The 22,256-nt window shown below is 40.9% G+C and overlaps 1 protein-coding gene across 1 annotated transcript in view; it reads left to right on the top strand.

Moving 5' to 3' along the window:
- Positions 1-255: 255 nt before the first annotated feature.
- LOC124803281 (multidrug resistance-associated protein 1-like) overlaps positions 256-22,256 on the top strand; it is a 99,903-nt gene continuing 77,902 nt past the window's right edge. Inside the window, exon 1 of the mRNA XM_047264464.1 lies at positions 256-281. Coding sequence (XP_047120420.1) covers positions 256-281 — 26 coding nt within the window. The remainder of the gene's footprint in view (positions 282-22,256) is intronic.

Here is a 22,256-nt window from a genome sequence, read left to right as displayed (position 1 = left end):
CTGTAGGAAGAGGGAAATGGCGGGGGGAGGGGGCTTAGGAGAGAAAGGTGAAGATGAAGAAAGGGAGAGGAGAAGAGAGGGACTGACCACATGGGGGAGGGGGAGGAAGAATGTTGGGAGAAGGAAGTGCATCACATGAACAGAGGAGGAGTCGTATGAATAGAAGAGAGAAGAGAAAAGGCAAGGTTAGGCAGTGGGAACAGTTTAGCGGAAGTTTAACTAAGGGCGACTGCAAGAGGCTTGTTGCCATGGGCCATGGGGCAGATGACAGCTGCCAGTTGGTTGGTATGCTTGATGTGGACTAACGTGGTTTTTGAGCCATCTGAGAGGGATCAACATACAGGAAGGTGGCTCGATGAGTTAAAAAGGACCAGGTGAAATGGATTTGGTAGTAGCTGTTGAGCTCATGGAACAAAGAGCTGAGGTTCTCCTCTCTGAGAGTCCAGGTCATGAAAATGTCATCAGTGAATCTGAACCATATGAGGTTTCAGGTATTGACTGGATGGGAAGGATCCTTCCTGATGGCCCATAAATAAGTTGGCATAGGATGGTGCCATGCAAGTACACATGGCAATGCCACGAATTTCTTGGTAGTTTTTGCCTTTGAAAGTGAAATAATTATGGGCCAGGGTGTGGTTGGCATGGAGGATTAGGAAAGAGATGGTGGATTTAGTATCAGGCCGACTTTGGGAAGGGCAGGTGTTTGTGTGCAAGGATGTCGCATCCACAGTGACTAACCAAGAGCCTGATGGTAATGGGACAGTAACTGTGCAGAGATGGTGGGGGAAGTGGAGCTTTCTACTCATCTTCAGTGTAATGACAAGTGCGGAGACCTATGGAGATAAGTTTGTGGAATTTTGGGAGTAGGTAATGTGTGGGGAGGTGTTATTGGCGTGAGGAGGAAGGCGGATTCAGATGTCAGATTTTGGAATGGGCCTAAGGCGTTGAGGAGCTGCTTGAGGTAACATTGGATGGGATCATGCTTGTGAGGTTTTTATACATTCTATCCCACTCCCTCTCTTGTTCTCATGAATTAAAATATGAAGAGACCAAGGATTTTAGAAGATATCTTTATGTGTAGTAGTTGACCCACTACTTTCTAGATGTCATGATTACAAAATGATTCCTTTGGGAAACACAAGAAAATAAATTATGTGTCTATTACTTAGTTTAAATCAGAGAAACACTGAAACAATCTTAATAGAAATACAGCAGGCGCTTGTAAAATTAAGATACGCACTGTTGTTTTGTAAAGTTGTGAAGTTCACCTGATTTATTTCTTCATTGATGGTCCTCGATGTCGACGTACTGCATTGTGATACTAGCTGAATAATGGGGCGTGGAAATTCAACACTGACTACTTTAAATGATGTAACTGACAGGTGCACATTTAAGTGTCACAGTTCTTTACTTTCACTGTTCACAGTCCCTCAATAATACACAGTTATTTGGCCAGTGCACTGTTATTTAACTTTCGATAAGTCTCATTAATAAGTTGCAAGCAAACATCAACATATTGCTACAATAGTTTACTGTCAAACATATACGAGCAGTCCTTGCCGCATAAGACGGTACATATTGAACAGACACTGTCATTGTTTTAACACGACCTACTACACTTATTTCACAGTTAAGTGGATGCATTGTTGCTGACCTAACCAATACGGGCTCCTCATCTGAAACTCGGCCATGAACTGATTATCTCGAAACAAAAAATCAGGCCCTTATATATAATCACAATAATAGGTACTGGATTGTTTGATGTTTAATTTACAGAAATTACAATTGAAACATACTTCATTCAGTTAGCTGAATATATAACAAAATTTGTTCCTTTTAACAGTTTCTTCTTCTACAAAGGTTAGGCCGAATTATTTGTTTAAATGATGAAATTAACAGATATAGTTAAACAAACAATACTTTTGACAAAACTGATAATTACTTTGGAATTAATTAAGGACTGGCTTTGCTAACATGTTTTTGAATAGAGCCAAATAGATCCTTTAAGAATACTACTCCAAATGTTTATAATTAGTACAGAATTTATATTTGTTTATAAGTCAACAATAGAATTTAAGTTACGAAACAATTACTGATTTCACCCTATAACAAAAGACATTAACTAGGAATAGTTGAAATAAATTAGAAAATCAATTACATACTTAAAACTAAGCACAAAATTAGATCTTGTGTTATATTCTTTAAAATTGAGGGCCAACCTTTCTCTTTTATGAAAATGTAGATTATACTCACACATGTTAATGGTGATTACTTAAAAGTGGGGAAAAAATGAATTTAAGGAGGCAGATGGCAAAACAAGAGGGGACGTAAAAATATCCCAGCTTGCTTCATCACAAAGTGAGGCCAACATGAATTCATTGAAGACATTAAATTTCCTGTTCGTTCAAAAAAATTTTTTTTAGTAATAAAATCTATTTATGTAGAAAATTAATGACATTTTAACTATAGTATGAGTGAAAGAACTTGTGTGTAGATTGACACAGAACCAGTGAAGTAAAATTTCTGTGCATTCTGCATCTTTATTTACATATGTAAGTTGATTCCTGGGTTTTCCTTTGTGTATCAGTGAGATCACATGTGTCAGACAAAAAATTTCTTTGACATTTTCATTTCTCATATTTCACTTACAAATTAAACATGCCGTTTGCATTGTTTTTCCATTATTTTTTCTGTGGATGTATTCGTACTTGAATTTTTTTATATTACATACTTTTGAACAGTTAAGAGTGCTGTGCAAAACGGAATTCATTCTGTATCACCAGTTGTGAATTGTTCTTTTTACAAATTTTAGTAGTAGTATTGCTGTACAGACAAATCATTCCCCTTAAGCTCGGTTAATGTCTTTCAATGTGTATTTTTGATTAATTTTGGAATCTTTTAAGAGTGTTGTGTACAATGTATTTCATAATATTCAAAGATTGTGAGCTGCAGTTGTGGATTCTACAAATTCTTGTAGCAATATCGTGTTCAAAATTTGTTTCCTCTCAATTGCAGAGTAAGTACTTTATAAGTGCAATATTTCTATGCAAGTCTGTTAGTGAGCTTAACAAAAAAAACAAAAGTTCCTGGCCAAAATTCTGAATAGCAGCCGAGAGAAGGTAAGGTTGGATTATAATTTGAATTTGAACTTATCGTTATGTCAGCACCACTGCAATTCAATTCAGTCTTCCTATAACATTTCATGTGGACAGCAGCACCAGTAGTGGTGGTGGTTTAACCCAAAAGCGATTCATTTGACCATTGTAGGACAATATTTTTGTGGCATGGCAGGTGGTATTTTTATGCACAGCTGTGTGAATGGTAAACTAGATGTTGTTACACAGCTTTATTAACTTGCCTTTGTAGACCTAAGACAGCAAATTAATCCAACCATTTTTGCTTTTTACAACAATGTTGCCAGGTGGGATATATAAAACTACAGACTAATAAGGTGAGCTGTGAATCACTCTTATGCCTGGCCAAGAGAAACTGATTCTGCTGATTGTCAAACAAGAACTAGATAAGTTAAAAGTATGTAGAAAATATATTATTGTCCTAAAAAATGACAGGTTGGGTGGAGTACCAGCCAATGTAATCAAGGATGTATACAGTATTATTTCACATCCATTGGCTGATATTGTCAAAGTCCTCAGGATGACAATTTTTCCCATATGTGTTTAAATTATTGACATAAAACACTATTTGCTAACACAAAAGATATTACTTTTAAAAATAAATTAGGCCACAGAAACAGCAGAGCATAAGGAACACTTATCAGTAAATTTACCGGAAAGGTATGCTCATCATAAAGTTTTCTTTTCAACTTTCTTTATGACACAATCAAAACTGGTTCTGGCACTCAGTGCCTATCTTCAAAAGCTATGGCCAGCATTTGGATAACAAATGTACATGCAAGTTTGATTTTGCCCACGGATGTAGTTTTTTTTCAACAGTGCAGTTTTCTTTGACCTGAAAAAAATTCTTGTTTGGTGAACTAATCATCATTTATGTAGAAAATACAGCCATACAGGGTCAAGGGTAGAATTTTACTGTGGGACAGGCAGGAAGGAAAGAGTAATTGTAACATCAAATGGAAGCATTTCTGAATGTAAAACATTTACCTGGGCCCTGTAATGTTCTGTTATACAAATGTGTGATCTACAACTAAAATTTGTTGTTCATTCTGTCTTATCAACAGATGACACCTAAGTCTTAATTGTGTATCATGCCTTAGAACAATTCCTGACAGCATGAAAAGCTACAGAATCTCGATTACTGATTTCATCAGAATGAGCAGAAACTGAATATCAAAAAGAAATTACGTGGTATCCAAGCTTGTGTTTTGTTTGAATCTACCAGTAATGAATCTAGCAGCCTACCTTTGAATTTCTTCGATGTCTTCTTTTACTCTAAACTGGTGTGTATTGCAAACACTCAAGCAGTACTTGAGAATGGGTTGCACTAGTGTCCTACATGTGGTCTCTGTTACTAATGAACCACACTTACCTAAATCTTCTCATTAAACTGCAGTCAACCATTCACCTTCCTTACTACAATGCTTACATGCTCGTTTGATTTCATATTGCTTTGCAACTTTTTTCCTAAGTGTTCAATAGACGTGACTGTGGCAAGCAGCACACTACTATGCAATAATTGAAGGTTACAGGATTGTTTTTCTGACACATGTGCATTAACTTACACTGCCAGGAAGTTTCATATCAGTGCACACTCTGCTGCAGAATGAAAATCTCATTCTGGAAATATCCCCCAGGCTGTGGCTAAGCCATGTCTCTGCAATATCCTTTCTTCCAGGAGTGCTAGTCCTGCAAGGTTCGCAGGTGAGCTTCTCTGAAGTTTGGAAAGTAGGAGATGTGGTACTGGCAGAACTGAAGCTGTGAGGACGGGTTGTGAGTTGTGCTTGGGTAGCTCAGTTGGTAGATTACTTGCCTGCAAAAGGCAAAGGTCCCGATTTCAAGTCTTGGTCCAACACAACAGTTTTAATCTGCCAGGAAGTTTTTGATCTCAGTCTGTCCCATCTGATGTGGATCCCACTCCACACAGCAACACTCCAGAAGAGGGTGGACAATCATGGCGTAAGCAGTCTCTTTAACAAGCCAGTTGCATTTTCTAAGTGTTCTGCCAATAAACTGCAGTCTTTGGTTTGCTTCCTCCACAACATTATTTATGTGATTGTTCCAGTTTAAGTTATTTGTAATTGTAATTCCTAAGTATTTAATTTAATTTACAGCCTTTAGATTTGTGTGATTTATTGCATAACCAAAATTTAGTGGATTGTTTTTTTTTTTTGTTAGACTCATGGACGACTTCACACTTTTTGTTATTTAGAGACAATTTTCACTATTCACACCACACAGATATCATGTCTAAATCATTTTGCAATTGGTTTTGATGAGTGGTGACTTTACAAGATGGTAAATGACAGCATCATCGGTAAACGATGTCCAAGGGCTGCTCAGATTGTCTCCTACATCATTTATGTAGATCAGAAACACCAGAGGGCCTATAACACTTTTTCTTAGGGAATGCCAGATATTAATTGTGTTTTACTCAGTGACTTTCAGTCAGTTACTATGAACTGTGGCCTTTCTGACAGGAACTAACAAATTCAGTTGTATAACTGTATGCTCCTCTTGATAAGTTTGTCTCTGAACACCTGCCGTAGAGAACAACATATTGGGTCCTCTCATTTAAGAAGCGTTCGAGCCACTCACATATCTGGGAACCTATTCCTTATGCTCGTACCTTCATTACCAGTCTGCAGTGGGGCACCTTATCAAATGTTTTTCGGAAATCTAGAAATACAGAATCCACCTGTTGTGCTTCATCCATAGTTCGCAGGATAATACGTGAGAAAAGATCAAGGTGAGTTTTACATGTTCAATGCTTTCTAAAACTGTGCTGATTCCTGGACAGAAGCTTTTCTTACTCAAGGAAGTTTGTTATAGTCAAACTGAGAGTGTGTTCCAGAATTCTGCAGAAAACTGATGTTAAGGATTTGATCTGTAATTTTGCAGGTGATTTCTTTTACCCTTCTTCTTTAATCGTGTCAGAGGTACACTAAAATGAACATATATACGATACATACAAAAATAAAATGTCATGTGACTATGGCCTCCCATCGGGTAGAAGTCTTTCGATTTGACGCCACTTTGGCGACTTGCACATCAATGGGGATGAAATGTTGATGATTAGGACAACACAACACCCAGTCCCTGAGCGGAGAAAATCTCTGACCCAGACGGGAATCGAACCCAGGCTTTAGGATTGACATTCTGTCATGCTGACCACTCAGCTACTGGGGGCAGACATACAAACAAAGAAAACTATACAGTATTCACCCAGGATTGGGCAACTTTGATAGCATTGGAAGCAGCAGATGTTAAGTCCTTCATGCTACAGCTGGTTGGGCATGAGTTACATTTGAAGAGATACCGGGTTGTCTGCAATTCACTGCATTTGCACAGTGTTGTGTTGGCAGTTGGAAGTTCAATTTAAGGAGATTGTCCCTCGATCATGCGACTTTGGTCCATAGTCTGTTTAAGGACTTCCAGATGAACCACTTCTCCATGTGTCCAGGTGGCAGGGATTCTTGTGGTGTCCTCCAGTTTGACAGGTGTTGGCATCTTTCTTTCCACTTGGTGAGTCGGGTAGCCGCAGCTGAAGGGCTGTGCGGTTGTTAGGAAACTCTTCCTGGACTTCAGTCTTTGCTTGGCAGGTTGATGTCCAAAGAGTGGATGTGAGGTCACTGTATTTGATTTATGCCTCTCGATGTTAGCGGTGACCTCTCTTCTGATGTCACATGGACCAATCCCAGCAAGACATTGAACTTTGTCCATGGCGGTTGGCCTTAGGCAGCCTGTAATAATCCTGTGGATTCCCCCCCCCCCCCCCCCCCCCCCCTGCATTCGCTTGGGACTTTGCACTGGGAGATTCATGATAAATGCAAGCTAAGTAAGGGACCAATGCCATAGAGTACTCTTCGTAAAATCAGATTGGGATTCCAACCAGACCTTATTTGCTTTCAGTTGTTTCTCTACATCAGGGATGCTTGTTACTATATCCTCCTTATGGGAGCCTGTGTGATGTTCAAATGACAGTGTGCTTGTATGATTTTCCTCTGTGAACAATTTCTTAAATGCCAAATTTAAATCTTCGGCTTTGCTGTTGGTACCTTCTACTGCCACACCAGAATGGTCAATGAGTAACTGGATAGAAGCCTTAGACCCGCTTAGCAATTTTACATAGCACCAGAATTTTCTTGGGATCTGGGAAATATCTTTCGCTAAGGTTGGTAGTTGTATGCTTCGCCCATTGATCATTTTACAGATGCACGAATTTCTAATAACTTTTGCCTGTCGTCATTTGTGCACTCTTTTGACCAAAGAAAGCAACAGCCTTTGCTTCCTCAGCATTTTCCGAATTTCTTTGTTAAGCCATAGGGGTATTTTCTGTCCTCAATCCACTTACTTTGCACATACTTCTCCAGTGCATGATTTGCAATCCATTTAAACTTTGCCCATAATTCCTCTATGACCATCATACTGGAACTAAATAATGTCAGTTCATTGTCTAAGTGGGATGATAACAACTGATTAACTGCTCTTTCTAACAGAAATACTCTCATAGCTTTCTAAATTGATTTATTAACTTTAGGAATCATAGTCACTATGATATCATGGTTACTAATACTTGCCTCTATACTGATGCCATCGATAAGGTCAGGCCTGTTTGCAGCTACACATTCTAAAATATTTCCTTTACATGTGGGCTGCCAAATTAGGTACTCAAGACAGTATTTAGAAAACTTGATAAGAAGTGTTTCGCAAGACTGTCTGTCGGTATCCACTACAATGCATCCATAGATTTACACTTGGTAGTCTCCAACTAATATTGGAAAACCTGAGTATTTCTGTGCTACTGACTGTAGACCTTCTTCGAATGACTAGAATGATACAGCAGAATTGGGTGGCCACTAAAAACGTGCAACAATTAACTTGATTTTACATAGATCTGTTATACATGACCAGGGTCAATGTGCTAAATATCTCAGAACTAATTACATTAGGTTTCAGCCAGCTCTCAGTGCCGAGAATAATTTCAGCTTGTGAAATTTTCTGGGCAGCAATAACTTCAGGAACTTTGTTATGAATAATTAAGCAATTTTCTGATAAAATTTTGACAATCATAGTGACATTACTCTGAATGCGGTTTGACTTTGCGACTTGTGTGTCAACTGATGATTGTTCTTCAGAGTACGTCAGAATACTGCCTAGCCTACAAAAAACCCATGTGCGTTCCTCAAGTACTCAGCTACCTGAGTAGCTGCTCCCTTTGTGTAGTGTAACTCTGACCTATCAATGGGAGTCCTAAAATTCCCTGCCCCATAATGCAGGTTCAGAAATCTGCAGCCAAGACTGTCACAGAGGTGATGTTGCCTTTCATTGACACCCTCAACTTGGCTGCAGACCAAAGGACCTTGATAAATTGCAGACTCTGTTTGCATCCTACATGCAAGGTCAGCAACCTTCACCACTTCCTCCAGCTGCCAGTATGCACTGAGGATGTCCTCGGAACCCAAGTGACAGGAGTCATCAGTGCCGATGGGACCAACAGCTCGCAGATGACTGCACCCTGCACGCTCAAAAGCCGAGGGCCGGGCCACATCCACATCTTGTATGAGGTCTCCTGGCAGACATACTGAGTGCATATTGGCTTTCTTTCTGGCCCTGAATGCTGTTTCTCTAAGAGGCTCCATAACACACCTAAATTGGCACTCCCAATAACTAGCAAACTCATGCCCCAGTGTGCATGGCAGCACACTGCTGAAGGAACGAGTTACCTGTCCACTCACCAGATGAAAGGGTGAGGCCAGACTACCAGCCTCTACGTTGGCCCTCTGCTTTGAGTGACACGAATGTGTTCCAACCCACCACTCACCCTTCCCTGTGGGCAGATCCACCATGTCGAATACACTGGAAGGTGCCTCAGCAGTGGAACCCGTGGGCAAAACAACCAACACCTGAGGTGTTCCATGCAATGCGCCGAATTCTCTGCCACAGCTGCAACCTAAGGCAGCAGTCTGAAGACGATTTACAGTATCCAAAAATACATCCAGCTGTTCGTGAACTGCAGCCAGCTGCTCCTGCGTTCACACACAGCTTGCACACATCCTACCCATCTTAGTATTACTGACTCAAGAGTTCACTATGAGAGCACAGACAGAAACCTAGATATGCAACTTGCTACCCTCCTGAAGTGTCGCCAATAAAGGCTGACACATTGTGAAGTGTGTAGCTGGCTGTTCAGAAGAAATGAAAACTGTGGTACAGACTGCCTTACTCTACACTTTCCAGTTACAATGACATGAGATTACACCTCTTACATAGAAAAAGCACGCACAGAATTTAAGAAATACACTACTAAGAAAGAACAGAGAAAGTTAAATATTAGGCTGGTGCATTTTGAATAGAAGAGATCGTTGAGCCATGTTCGGAGTGCATTTTCATTTGGAAAGGAAGTTAACTGAAGGTCGTTCAATAGAGTGTGGAATAGATGAAAATCTGAGCATGCAAGAGTAGATGAATAAGGTGGGTGCAGAATGACATTCCAACCCAAATCCTGTATAGTTTTTTTTTTCAATCCGTAGTACATCAAACAGTCGCTGTTTCGCCAGATGCATAGTATTATCTTTTGTGGATGAATGCAGGTCTTTGTACAGGGAGTTTCTGCTTTGTTTGGCCTTAACTAATCGAGTCTTTTCCTTGTGATAGCATAAAGACACAAGTTCTTGTCACCCGTAATAATGCAGGATAGGAATGGCCGGTGCTGTTCATGAGCCAGTTAAGCAGATGCACATAGGGCCATCCCCTGCTTTTTGTGATTTTGGCTTAGAGCATGTGGTTCCCATACACCCGAGTTTTGAAACTTCCCCATTGCATGCAAATGTTGTACGGTGCAGTTCAACATATTCGCCAGTTCTCGTGTATAGTGACATGCATGATCAGTTCATCATATTCGTCAGTTGTGTATAGTGACGTGTATCGTTGTGGATCAGTGCGTTTAAATGATCTCCATCAAACCCCGAAGGGCTTCCTGAACGTAGAGTGTCACTAATGTAAATCCTCCATAAAATGAGAAATCCGTTTTCTTGTTATGACCTGTCCAATGGCATTATCGCCATACTAATCGCACATGTTTCTAGCTGCCTCCACTGTTGTCACCATCTACTGAACTTAAGTAGAAGAAGACATGGGAAACATTCAGGTTTCTCCAATTGGGATTCCATTTTCCATTTCCCCCACCACCAAGGCATGCTGCCCCAGCTTAAGGATCACAAACAAAACTAATTTTCAATATTATTTAATTATTTTTGGCATGCTGAAGACAATTTTTCTCTGGCAAAAACTGTCAGCAGATTTAGATGCAGACAATTTCACAGATTTTCGCACTCAGGTTTCAAAGTAATCGAGACTTATTTAGTTTCAAAATCGAAAAAAGCTCTTTCTCAACAAACGTATCGATTGAAATATTGCAGCACTTTTGTGACCTCATTATGGAGACTTGGAGTTCTACCTGAGGAAAGTAATGTAGATCTCCTAATAGTTTTAACGTAAAAAGAATTGTCATTAAAACTGAAATTACCTTGTAGGTCAATCAGTTACATCTGCACATGGACAGGGGCGCTTTCAACTGATAGGGAAATGGTCTCGAAAACAGTGTCCTCAAAACGTTTAGGAAGATATCCTTGTAATTCTTTCAAGGTCACAATGAATGCTTCTAACCTCGCATTTTCTTTAACGGCTTGAACTTGGGGATCTGGACTGTGTTTGTCAGAACATGTCCTTCTATAAAGCGATTCTCTTTTTAAATGGATACCTATCAAATCGAAAGAATTTGTTTCTCACCCTAAAATGCCTTACTGTGAGCAGTGGGCAATCAACTTCACTCAAAATGCGAGGTCCGCAGTCCATTCTGGATGTTCTAATTTTATTTCCAGTTCTACTGTATCCCTCATAAATTCAACAATAATGAGCTTTAAAACGAAAAATCGTTCCAGGCGTGCACCTCTCCTTGACACAACATACTTTACGATAATGTATATAAAGTCTCGTTCAGTTCCATCGAAAACTGTTGCAACTGATACTAGAATAATGCGTGCGACTTCAGGTATTTTATTGTTTATATCCCCAATTTCTTCACATGGTGCATGTCTGCAAATATAGAACAGATGTACAGAACAATGAATTCCATCTTTCGACCGTTGTAATTTTTTGCTCTTTCATTGCCAACTGAATCTTTAAATTCTCTCTACATGGTATTGTAACGTCGTTTCATAGCAGATTTGCAGCAATGGTCGCTTATGCGACTGCATAATGTCTATTGACAATTCTCATCCCTCTCTTCTGTCTTTCCCATTCATTTTTAATGTTGCTACGATAGATTACTAGACTGCTGCTTCTTGTGCAAACAGCCACGGGTCCAGTGAACGTTATTCATACCACGAACAAATAGCGAAAGATAAAATGCACTGACACCACGATTCTGCCGAACTGGAGAGAGTGGTGCCGACCGAAAAATGCCGCGCCCCAGCACTAAAGGAAATGTCACTCTGTACCGGACATTTCCGAAAAGAACCGAGCAAAGCCGAGGCAGACCGAGCATTGGCCAGCGCACGCGTCCGGAGTGAGGTCCGGGACGCCGTGGAAGGCCGTGGTTTAGGATGTTCCGTGTTAAAAGCGCGAATATGTTTGCATGACAAAAAGTTTGGTGAGGAAGGTGGAATGAGGGATGAGGCAGCTGGTTCCCGACATTTCTGTTAGTCTTTTAAAGAGGAACATATTCGTTCTTTTTGTGCTCCCACAGGAGCATTTTCCGCCGATGTTTTTAAATTTGTGTTTAAATGTTCAGAGTGGTTCGTCCTCCTTGAATATCTATAAATTTTTACTTTAAGAGCTTATTTCACGCAGGCCTGTCGAAAGGAAACAAAACTGCACAATCACGAGGGGCAACTAGGCAACCACATTGCGTTACATCGCGTACGATTCATCAAATTGCTTGAGAATTTCGAGTGATCAGCGGTCGATTTGCCTACACACGCACAGTCTGGTCGCAGATAGCGAGACCTTGCGACTGAACGCTGCAAACTGTTGTTCGTGCGGGGGGCCCCTTGTGGGTAGCGGTAAATGACGTGGCTCGCGGGGCACGGTCATTCACTCCGCCTCGCACTGAAAAAGAAAAGATTCCTTCATCAGCATCCGCCAAGGAGGCGGCGAAAAAAGAGACCATACGTTTCTGATCGCCTTGATCGATTCAGTGTTCAAGATCTAAAAAGTTTAGATACATAACAACGAAGTTCTTACGGATTCATCTGTCGAATGGGTCCACACGTTACGCTCAACCAGCTTTTTGTTCCATTTCTGACACCGTCGTCGAACCAACCGTAAAAGCGAACTTTAGATACACGCATTAAATCTGATAACACCGACCGGTTAACAGTTTTCCCCCGACAATGCTTGCTGAAAAAAGTTGTACACTTTGAACGTTTATCAAGCTTTTTGTCAATGGGGATGAAGGACGAGCGTTGCTGCACTAGGAAGAGGAAGGAAATCGGTTTTGGCCTATTCAAAAAATACTTCTCGGCATTTACTACAAGTGATTCGTGTAAATTACAGGAAACCTAAGCGAGAAAGGCGAGACCGGTTACAGTCTCGTCAGTGTCCGCAGCTCGTGGTCTTGCGGTAGCGTTCTCGCTTCGCGGGAACAGGGTCCAGGGTTCGATTCCCGACGGGATCAGGGATTTTCTCTGCCTCGTGTGTTGTGTGTAATTCATCATCATTGACGCGTAAGTCGCCGAAGTGGCGTCAATTAAAAAGAACTTGTAAAACGGTGGCCGAACTGTCCTGCATGGGGCATCCCGGCCAACAATGCCATACGATCATTTCATTTCATCTCGTCAGTGTCGTGAAGATGGAGAGAAAGTCGCGCTGCTTCGACTATTAACGTGCGCGTTGACGCTGTTTTCTTGTTGAGAGAGTGATACAGTCATCCGAAACATCTTCACAGATATGTAGTTTTTGAGCGTGGCGAAATCCTGGAGAACGTTACCTAACTCTATGCGTAATGCCAACAGTGAAGTACAGAAGAGGTGTTGTTATTCTATAGGATTTTTTTTACGTGGTTAGTGTTGTGGCTTAGCAAGACAGCCAAGTCACAACGAGAGGAAGCCGAAAGGCACGCGTTAAGCTCACGCAGATTGGCGTGAGGTCTGGAACAGGTAAAAGGAAATGAGAACTTAGAAAATTGACTCAGTTGCTGTAATACTTAACTTTAATCCACATTTGTAGAACATCGCTCTTGATGATACATGCTTCACAATATTAAATATCAATTGAATACGGCGCCTTGCTAGGTCGTAGCAAATGTATCTGAAGGCTATGCTAACTATCGTCTCGGCAAATGAGAGCGTATTTGTCAGTGAACCATTGCTATGAACGTCGGCTGTACAACTGGGGCGAGTGCCAGTACGTCTCTCTAGACCTGCCGTGTGGTGGCGCTCGGTCTGCTATCACTGACAGTGGCGACACGAGGGTCCGGCGTATACTAATGGACCGCGGCCGATTTAAAGGCTACCACCTAGCAAGTGTGGTGTCTGGCGGTGACACCACAGTTAGAGTATGGTTCTCCTATCGTACTTAAGACAACGCTAAGTGTGGAAGCAAATGATCACATTTTACAGCATTTTGTTGTGCGTACTGACTGTGAAGGTTGTTTTGAAAGTTCTGAGATTTAGTCTGATGATGGCAGTGGCCGGAACCACGTTATAAATAAACAAATATACTAAGCAATCTCAACGCATTTATTCACAAAACAAACCTTAAGTAACATCTGGTAAGCCTCAAGCAAACACAGTGACCTCTAATGCTGTCGATTGATAAATCGTTTGTATCATCTAGACCCAACACCACAGTCAGATTGTTCCCCGAAAATAGTGTCGCCTGCAGCAAAGTATCGTCGTTTAGACGATCATTAGAAATACAGAAGGACTTGTATAAAATCTCCACTTCGCGTCATGCGAATAAATGTAGAGAAATACAAGATAATGGCTAATACAAAGTGGTAGAAAGGTGAACGGAAGTCTCAAACCTCTTTGTAGGAGTTGTGGGAAGGTTGGTACATCTCTAATGAAAATAGTACGCAACAGTCCGACTAATTCCAGCTGACTACACTAGCACCGGCCGCGGTGGTCTAGCGGTTCTAGGCGCTTCAGTACGGAACCGCGTGACTGCTGCGGTCGCAGGTTCGAATCCTGCTTCGGGCATGGATGTGTGTGATGTCCTTAGGTTAGTTAGGTTTAACTAGTTCTAAGTTTTAGGGGACTGATGACCTCAGATGTTAAGTCCCATAGCGCTCAGAGCCATTTGAACCATTTTTGACCACACTAGCTTTTGGAATTCTCGTGAAGTAATTTATCTTCTGCTTTTCAATTTCCTCCTCACTTCCAACGAGATGTCAGTGAAAAACGTCAACTGTCGTACGTGCAAAGTTCTGAAATGACAGTTGTAGCTGTAGTTCAATGTTAAGTGCACTGCCTCCACGCAATTCATGGTTACGCACAAACTCTGACACCTATATTATTCTTTTCGTATGCCATGTTGATTATTCCATAAAACAAAATGCGCCCACCGTGCAAACTAATCACTCTACATCTGAAAGATCGTGTCTGTTCGAATTATGCGCCAGTCGCAAAAGATGCAGATCAGGGTTTGCTTTAAATACGCGCTTAAACGTTAACACCTCACTGCGTTTGAACGAGCTCGTGTAATAAGGACTACGAAAAGCTGGATGCTCCAACTTGGCGGGAATGTAGCCACTGTACATGATTGCTGGCAGGGATGCTCACGAGAATGTACGGTTGCAAGAAAACTGGTCTCCGGATGGCCATGTGGCACTATCGAGACGAAAGACCACCATGGTGCTGGAGAATCGTACTACATCCGCAGCAACAATCGGAGCAGCAGTTGGCGCCACAATGAACTTTTACAGAACGGTCACTTCAATGACACCTCCGAACTAGACCTCCTGCAGCGTGCATTCCACCGACCCACACGTTTGACACTTCAGTGGTGTCAGGCGAGGGCTCATTGTAGGACAGGGTGGAGGTCTGTTGCGTTTTCTGATCAATACTTGTTCTGCCTCGGTGCCAGTGATGTCCATGTGTTGGACATTAGGAGGCCAGTTCAGGGTCTGCAACCAGTACGTCTTCGTGCTGGACATGCTGGACCTACACCTGGAGTTATGGTCTGACGTACGATTTCGCATGACAGCAAGAGCCCACTCTTGTTTATACCACACACCATGACTTTCACACTTTCACTTGCCAGTCTGGTGATTCGACTTGTTGCGCTGTCATTCATGAACAGCATCACAGGGGGAGGGGGGGGGGGGGGAGAGTTGTTATCCAACAGGATAACGCTAGCAGACCGTTGCAACCCAAGATGCTATACAGAGTGTCGACATACTGCCGTCGCCTCCTCGTTTACCAGATCTGTTTCCAAATCGAACGTGACAGCTCCAACGTCATCCGGAAATAGCGTTAACCGTCTCTGTATTGTCCGACCAAGTGTTACAGGCATGAAACGCCATCCCCAAAACCTGATATACGACACCTGTGCAGTATAATAAATGCACATTTGCATGCTTACTTCCCACATTCTTGCGTTTACATCGGTTATTACTTTATCAGCATATCACATTTGCAATTTTTTAGCTCACCCTTTCATTTACCTGTGAATTTGGAATGTTAATCACTTAAGTATGTACCTTGACAAATGTACTCCCGAAATTTCAGTACCCTACGTTAATTATTTTTTTGGTGTTGCGATTTTTTCAGTCAGTGTAATATTGCATTCTGTGTGCCGATTATTAGCGTCAACAAACAGTAACGCAGCGAATATAGCGAGATGGATTTAGGAAGGGCAGATCATATTTTCATCAAATATTTTGTCCGAAGTCATTCATTCGCTAGGGATTACCGAATTAAAAAGAGATTGTAGTAATGGTCTTTGATTCCGTTGCCACAAAAACCACAGTCCAAATACATAGTCACGACGCACCCTGGTGCAAAAGTTATTACCGTTTGACAGCTGAAGAGACACTAGCGCTCCAAGCGGTAAGAAAGCACGTACATGCGCCGATGGGTTAATGTTTTTTTTTTTTAATTATTCTCTACTCAGTTGATGAAATAGTTATGTTTTTGAGATCGGTGCGTTATTAAATTACTAAGAGACACGAATTATCGTGAAATACATGTAAAAACTGCCGTGTCACGCTGATTCAATGCCATAAGCTGTAACTTATTCGTGAAGAAATACTTTCGAATATGTGTATATTTGCAGCTGAATTTGAATATAAACACAGATTTCATTGGGAAGCATATATTTCTTTTGTTGTCTATTGCTATTATCATAGGCACTATCCTTGGCATTTAAATTTGTTTATGGATTGTAATGCTTCTTGAAGTTCACTCAGCTTTCTAATGCACTAATACTTTTCTAAATCTAATTACTTTTACTTCAAAAGTGAATGTGTTGAAGACCCTTGGAGTTTGTGGCTCACATTTAGCAACAATTGCGGAGCTGGTTTCTTCTGTGTTGGAAAACAGTTTTATTCCTTTTTACGATGTCATCACGCCTGTGGTTTTCCTCTAAGCTACAGTTTAGTTGCTAATTGGTATGTTAAATAATGTAGGTATTACATTCCATATAGGTTTCCTACTTTCCACATTCACTGATTTGGCTGAAAGTGTAGGCAAGAAAACTCGTCTTTGTTGGGTAGATATACAACGTTATTCTGCAAAAGGCCAGCTTTTGGGGTGTTTAATAGCAATTTTTTGTTACTAAAGGAAAACGAGATTATTCAGTATATGTCTGTACTTTACAAGAGAATCATAGACAAACAGTCCCGTAATGTACTGTTTCGTATCTCCCAAAGTCCTTAGGAAACTAATTAGTGACAAATGTGGTGTCATTATTTAGTTATTATCGATTTTTATCGCTCTACATACACTCTATATTGTAAAAATCTACGTTACGAATCAATACAAACGTTAGTGTTCGCACTCATCCGATATTATGCTCAGAAGGGTCGCTTGCTGGCCGCTTGGGGCGTTGCTATCGCTATGGGTAACAGAAACGAGACGCAGTGTCGCGACTGTTACGTTAGACTGTGATAGAAACTGTAGATAAAATAATCCGAGAATTTGGTGTAAGGTCTACATTAACATATGTAGTTCAGGAGAAACTTATAGATTTAGTATCTAAAGTGAAATTTGTAGGAGAAATATCTCAGCCCTTCAAAATGAACACAAGACTACAGCAAGATGATGACCTTTCTCCATCTTTTTAATTCATCATCATCATCATTTAAGACTGATTATGCCTTTAAGCGTTCAGTCTGGAGCATAGCCCCCCTATAAAATTCCTCCATGATCACCTATTCAGTGCTAACATTGGTGCCTCTTCTGATGTTAAACCTATTACTTCAAAATCATTCTTAACTGAATCCAGGTACCTTCTCCTTGGTCTGCCCCGACTCCTCCTACCCTCTACTGCTGAACCCATGAGTCTCTTGGGTAACCTTGCTTCTCCCATGCGTGTAACATGACCCCACCATCTAAGCCTGTTCGCCCTGACTGCTACATCTATAGAGTTCATTCCCAGTTTTTCTTTGATTTCCTCATTGTGGACACCCTCCTGCCATTGTTCCCATCTACTAGTACCTGCAATCATCCTAGCTACTTTCATATCCGTAACGTCAACCTTGTTGATAAGGTAACCTGAATCCACCCAGCTTTCGCTCCCATACAACAAAGTTGATCGAAAGATTGAATGGTGCACAGATTACTTAGTCTTGGTACTGACTTCCTTCTTGCAGAAGAGAGTAGATCGTAGCTGAGCGCTCACTGCATTAGCTTTGCTACACCTCGCTTCCAGTTCTTTCACTATGTTGCTATCCTGTGAGAATATGCATCCTAAGTACTTGAAACCGTCCACCTGTTCTAACTTTGTTCCTCCTATTTGGCACTCAATTCCTTTTTATCTCTTTCCCACTGACATTACTTTCGTTTTGGAGATGCTAATATTCATACCATAGTCCTTACATTTCTGATCTAGCTCTGAAATATTACTTTGCAAACTTTCAATCGAATCTGCCATCACAACTAAGTCATCCGCATATGCAAGACTGCTTATTTTGTGTTCACATATCTTAATCTCACCCAGCCAGTCTATTGTTTTCAACATATGATCCATAAATAATATGAACAACAGTGGAGACAGGTTGTAGCCTTGTCTTACCCCTGAAACTACTCTGAACCATGAACTCAATTTACCATCAACTCTAACTGCTGCCTGACTATCCATGTAAAGACCTTTAATTGCTTGTAAAAGTTTGCCTCCTATTCCATAATCTCGTAGAACAGACAATAACTTCCTCCTAGGAACCCGGTCATATGCCTTTTCTAGATCTATAAAGCATAGATACAGTTCCCTGTTCCACTCATAACACTTCTCCATTATTTTCCGTAAGCTAAAGATCTGGTCCTGACAACCTCTAAGAGGCCTAAAACCACACTGATTTTCATCCAATTGGTCCTCAACTAATACTCGCACTTTCCTTTCAACAACACCTGAGAAGATTTTACCCACAACGCTGATTAAAGAGATACCTCTGTAGTTGTTACAATCTTTTCTGTTTCCATGTTTAAAGATTGGTATGATTACTGCTTTTGTCCAGTCTGATGGAACCTGTCCCGACTCCCAGGCCATTTCAATTATCCTGTGTAGCCATTTAAGACCTGACATTCCACTGTATTTGATGAGTTCCGACTTAATTTCATCCACCCCAGATGATTTATTGCACTGCAATCTATTGATCATTTTCTCCACTTCCTCAAATGTGATCCTATTTCCATCATCATTCCTATCCCATTCTACCTCGAAATCTGAAACATTACTGATCGTATTTTCACCTACATTGAGCAATTCTTCAAAATATTCCCTCCATCTGCCCAAGGCATCCACAGGATTCACCAGCAGTTTTCCTGACCTGTCCAAAATACTTGTCATTTCCTTCTTACCTCCCTTTCGAAGACTGCTAATTACACTCCAGAATGGTTTTCCAGCAGCTTGACCCATAGTCTCCAACCTGTTTCCAAAGTCTTCCCAAGATTTCTTCTTGGATGCTGCAATTATCTGTTTGGCTTTGTTTCTTTCTTCAACATAACTTTCTCTGTCTACTTGAGTTCTAGTATGTAGCCATTTTTGATACACCTTCTTTTTCCTTTTACAGGCTGCCTTGACTGTGTCATTCCACCTAGCTGTTTGTTTCATCCTACTTTTACACACTACTGTTCCAAGACATTCTTAAGCCACTTCTAGTACTGTGTCCCTGTACCTTGTCCATTCCTTTTCCAATGACTGTAATTGACTACATTCAACTAACTGGTACCTTCCTGAGATCGCTGTTATGTACTTGTGCCTGATTTCCTTATCCTGAAGTTTCTCCACTCTTATCCTCCTACATATGGACCTGACCTCCTGCACTTTCGGCCTCACAATCCCAATTTCACTGCAGATTAAATATGATCAGTGTCATCAAAGAATCCCCTGAATACACGTGTGTCCCTCACAGCCTTCCTGAATTCCTGATCTGTTATTATATAGTGAATGACAGATCTGGTTCCCCTGTCTTCCCAAGTATACCGGTGAATTTTCTTATGTTTAAAAAAGGAGTTTGTGATTACTAAGCCCATACTTGCACAGAAATCCAAGAGTTGTTTCCCGTTCCTGTTGGCCTCCATATCCTCTCCAAATTTACCTAAAACCTTTTCATACCCTTCTGTTCGATTTCCAATCCTGGCGTTAAAATCGCCCATGAGCAGAACACTGTCCTTGTCCTTTACTCTAACAACTACATCACTGAGTGCCTCATAAAAACTATCCATCTTATCTTGATCTGTCCCTTTCACAATGCGAATATACTGACACAATCCTAATTTTCTTGCTAGACACTGTCAAATCTATCCACATCAGTCGTTCGTTTACATACCTTATTGCAACTACGCTGGGTTCCATTTCTTTCCTGATGTAAAGCCCTACACCCCATTGTGCTATTCCTCCTTTGACTCCTGACAGGTAGACCTTGTATTCTCCCACTTCCTCCTCTTTCTCACCCCTTACGCGAATGTCACTAACAGCTAAAACGTCCAGCCCCATCTTACTTGCAGCCTCTGCCAGCTCTACCTTCTTCCCAGAGTAGCCCCCATTGATATTAATAGCTCCCCATCTCATTACCATTTGTTTGCCAAGTCGTATCTTAAGAGTCCCTGGTTTGTCAGTTAGATTTTAATTGGGTTCTAGAAAAAACAGTGAGATTTGCAGCGAAGGAATGAATGAATGAATATAAGAATTTATTAATAAGGTTGGGGAGAGGAAACAAAAAATACTGGGATGAACTATCTCGACTTTGGAGACGACTTTATAAAAATGTAGCCTGTGCCGTAATAGAAATTTGGCCAGGTGCGAGTAGTACCTGCTCTCTGAGGGTTCCGTACAAACTTAATTGTGTGTGAAGATAGTTCATCCATCCTGGGAATCGAGAACCTTGACGATTTTTGCCTTTTACGGACATTGATACTGGTAAGATAGCGGTCCCAGGAACTCTTAAGACTTTCGAGAAAGTTTTAAGTTCGTAGTCTGATAACAAATGACGAAAGACTTTTTTGTGTGATATAATTGCAAATTAACAATTTTCTTGTTTTTTCCCCTTTTACTGTGAAATCTTGCTTCTTTCTAAATATCATGAGTCAATGTTAACTCTATAGGTTTTGATGGGTGATTTTGCGAGTAACAAAATATGTGACATAAATGGCCGTATCTTCTGATTGCATTGATTCGACATATCCGCCAAGGGACTATAAACCTAACCATATGACAAATTTCAACTTGATAGGTCTACCCATTCCCGAGAGAAAGATGTCTAACAGAATGACCGATAGACAGATGGCATGTGATAAAATGATACTTTTTTAGGGTGAAGTAATTACAAATTAACAATTTCCGGATTGTTTCCCTTACTTTTCCTACGAAAGTTTGCTGCTTGGTAAACCTCATGATTCTAGATAATCGAGATGTATCATATAGGTTTTAATAAGTGAACCTCGGAGTATCAAAATGTATGACATAAATGGCCGTATTTTTTGACTGCATTGTCTTAAAAGATTATATGTGCTACACCGTGGGTGGGAATTTAAGGAGATGGGACCTCGATAAACTGACTAAACCAGAGGTTCTACAGGGTTTCAGGGAGAGCGTAAAGGAACGATTGACAGGAATGGGTGAGAGAAATACAGTAGAAAAAGAATGGGTAGCTCTGAGGGATGAAGTAGTGAAGGCAGCAGACGATGAAGTAGGTAAAAAGACGAGGGCTGGTAGAAATCCTTGGGTAACAGAAGAAATATTGAATTTAATTGATGAAAGGAGAAAATATAAAAATGCAGTAAATGAAGCAAGCAAAAAGGAATACAAACGTCTCAAAAATGAGATCGACAGGAAGTGCAAAACTGCTAAGCAGGGATGGCTAGAGGACAAAGGTAAGGATGAGAGACGCCTATCTCACTAGGGGTAAGATAGATACTGCCTACAGGAAAATTAAAGAGACCTTTGGAGAAAAGAGAACCACTTGTATGAATATCAAGAGCTCAGATGGAAACCCAGTTCTAAGCAAATAAGGGAAAGCAGAAAGGTGGAAGGAGTATGTAGAGGGTCTATACATGAACGATGTACATGAGGACAACATTATGGAAAAGGAAGAGGATGTAGATGAAGATGAAATGGGAGATACGATACTGCGTGAAGAGTTTGACAGAGGGCTGAAAGACCTGAGTCGAAACAAGGCCCCGGGAGTAGACAACATTCCATTAGAACTACTGACGGCCTTGGGAGAGCCAGTCCTGACAAAGCTCTACCATCTGGTGAGCAAGATGTATGAGACAGGCGAAATACCCTTAGACTTCAAGAAGAATATAATAATTCCAATCCCAAAGAAAGTAGGTGTTGACAGATGTGAAAATTACCGAACTATGACTTTAATAAGCCACGGCTGCAAAATACTAACGCGAATTCTTTACAGACGAATGGAAATACTGGTAGAAGCCGACCTTGGGGAAGATCACTTTG

This window comes from Schistocerca piceifrons, chromosome 6, assembly GCF_021461385.2.
Source record: "Schistocerca piceifrons isolate TAMUIC-IGC-003096 chromosome 6, iqSchPice1.1, whole genome shotgun sequence".
NCBI lineage: Eukaryota > Metazoa > Arthropoda > Insecta > Orthoptera > Acrididae > Schistocerca > Schistocerca piceifrons.
The sequence above is the reverse complement of the archived record's forward strand: the minus strand, read 5'-3'. Positions and strand labels throughout refer to the sequence as shown.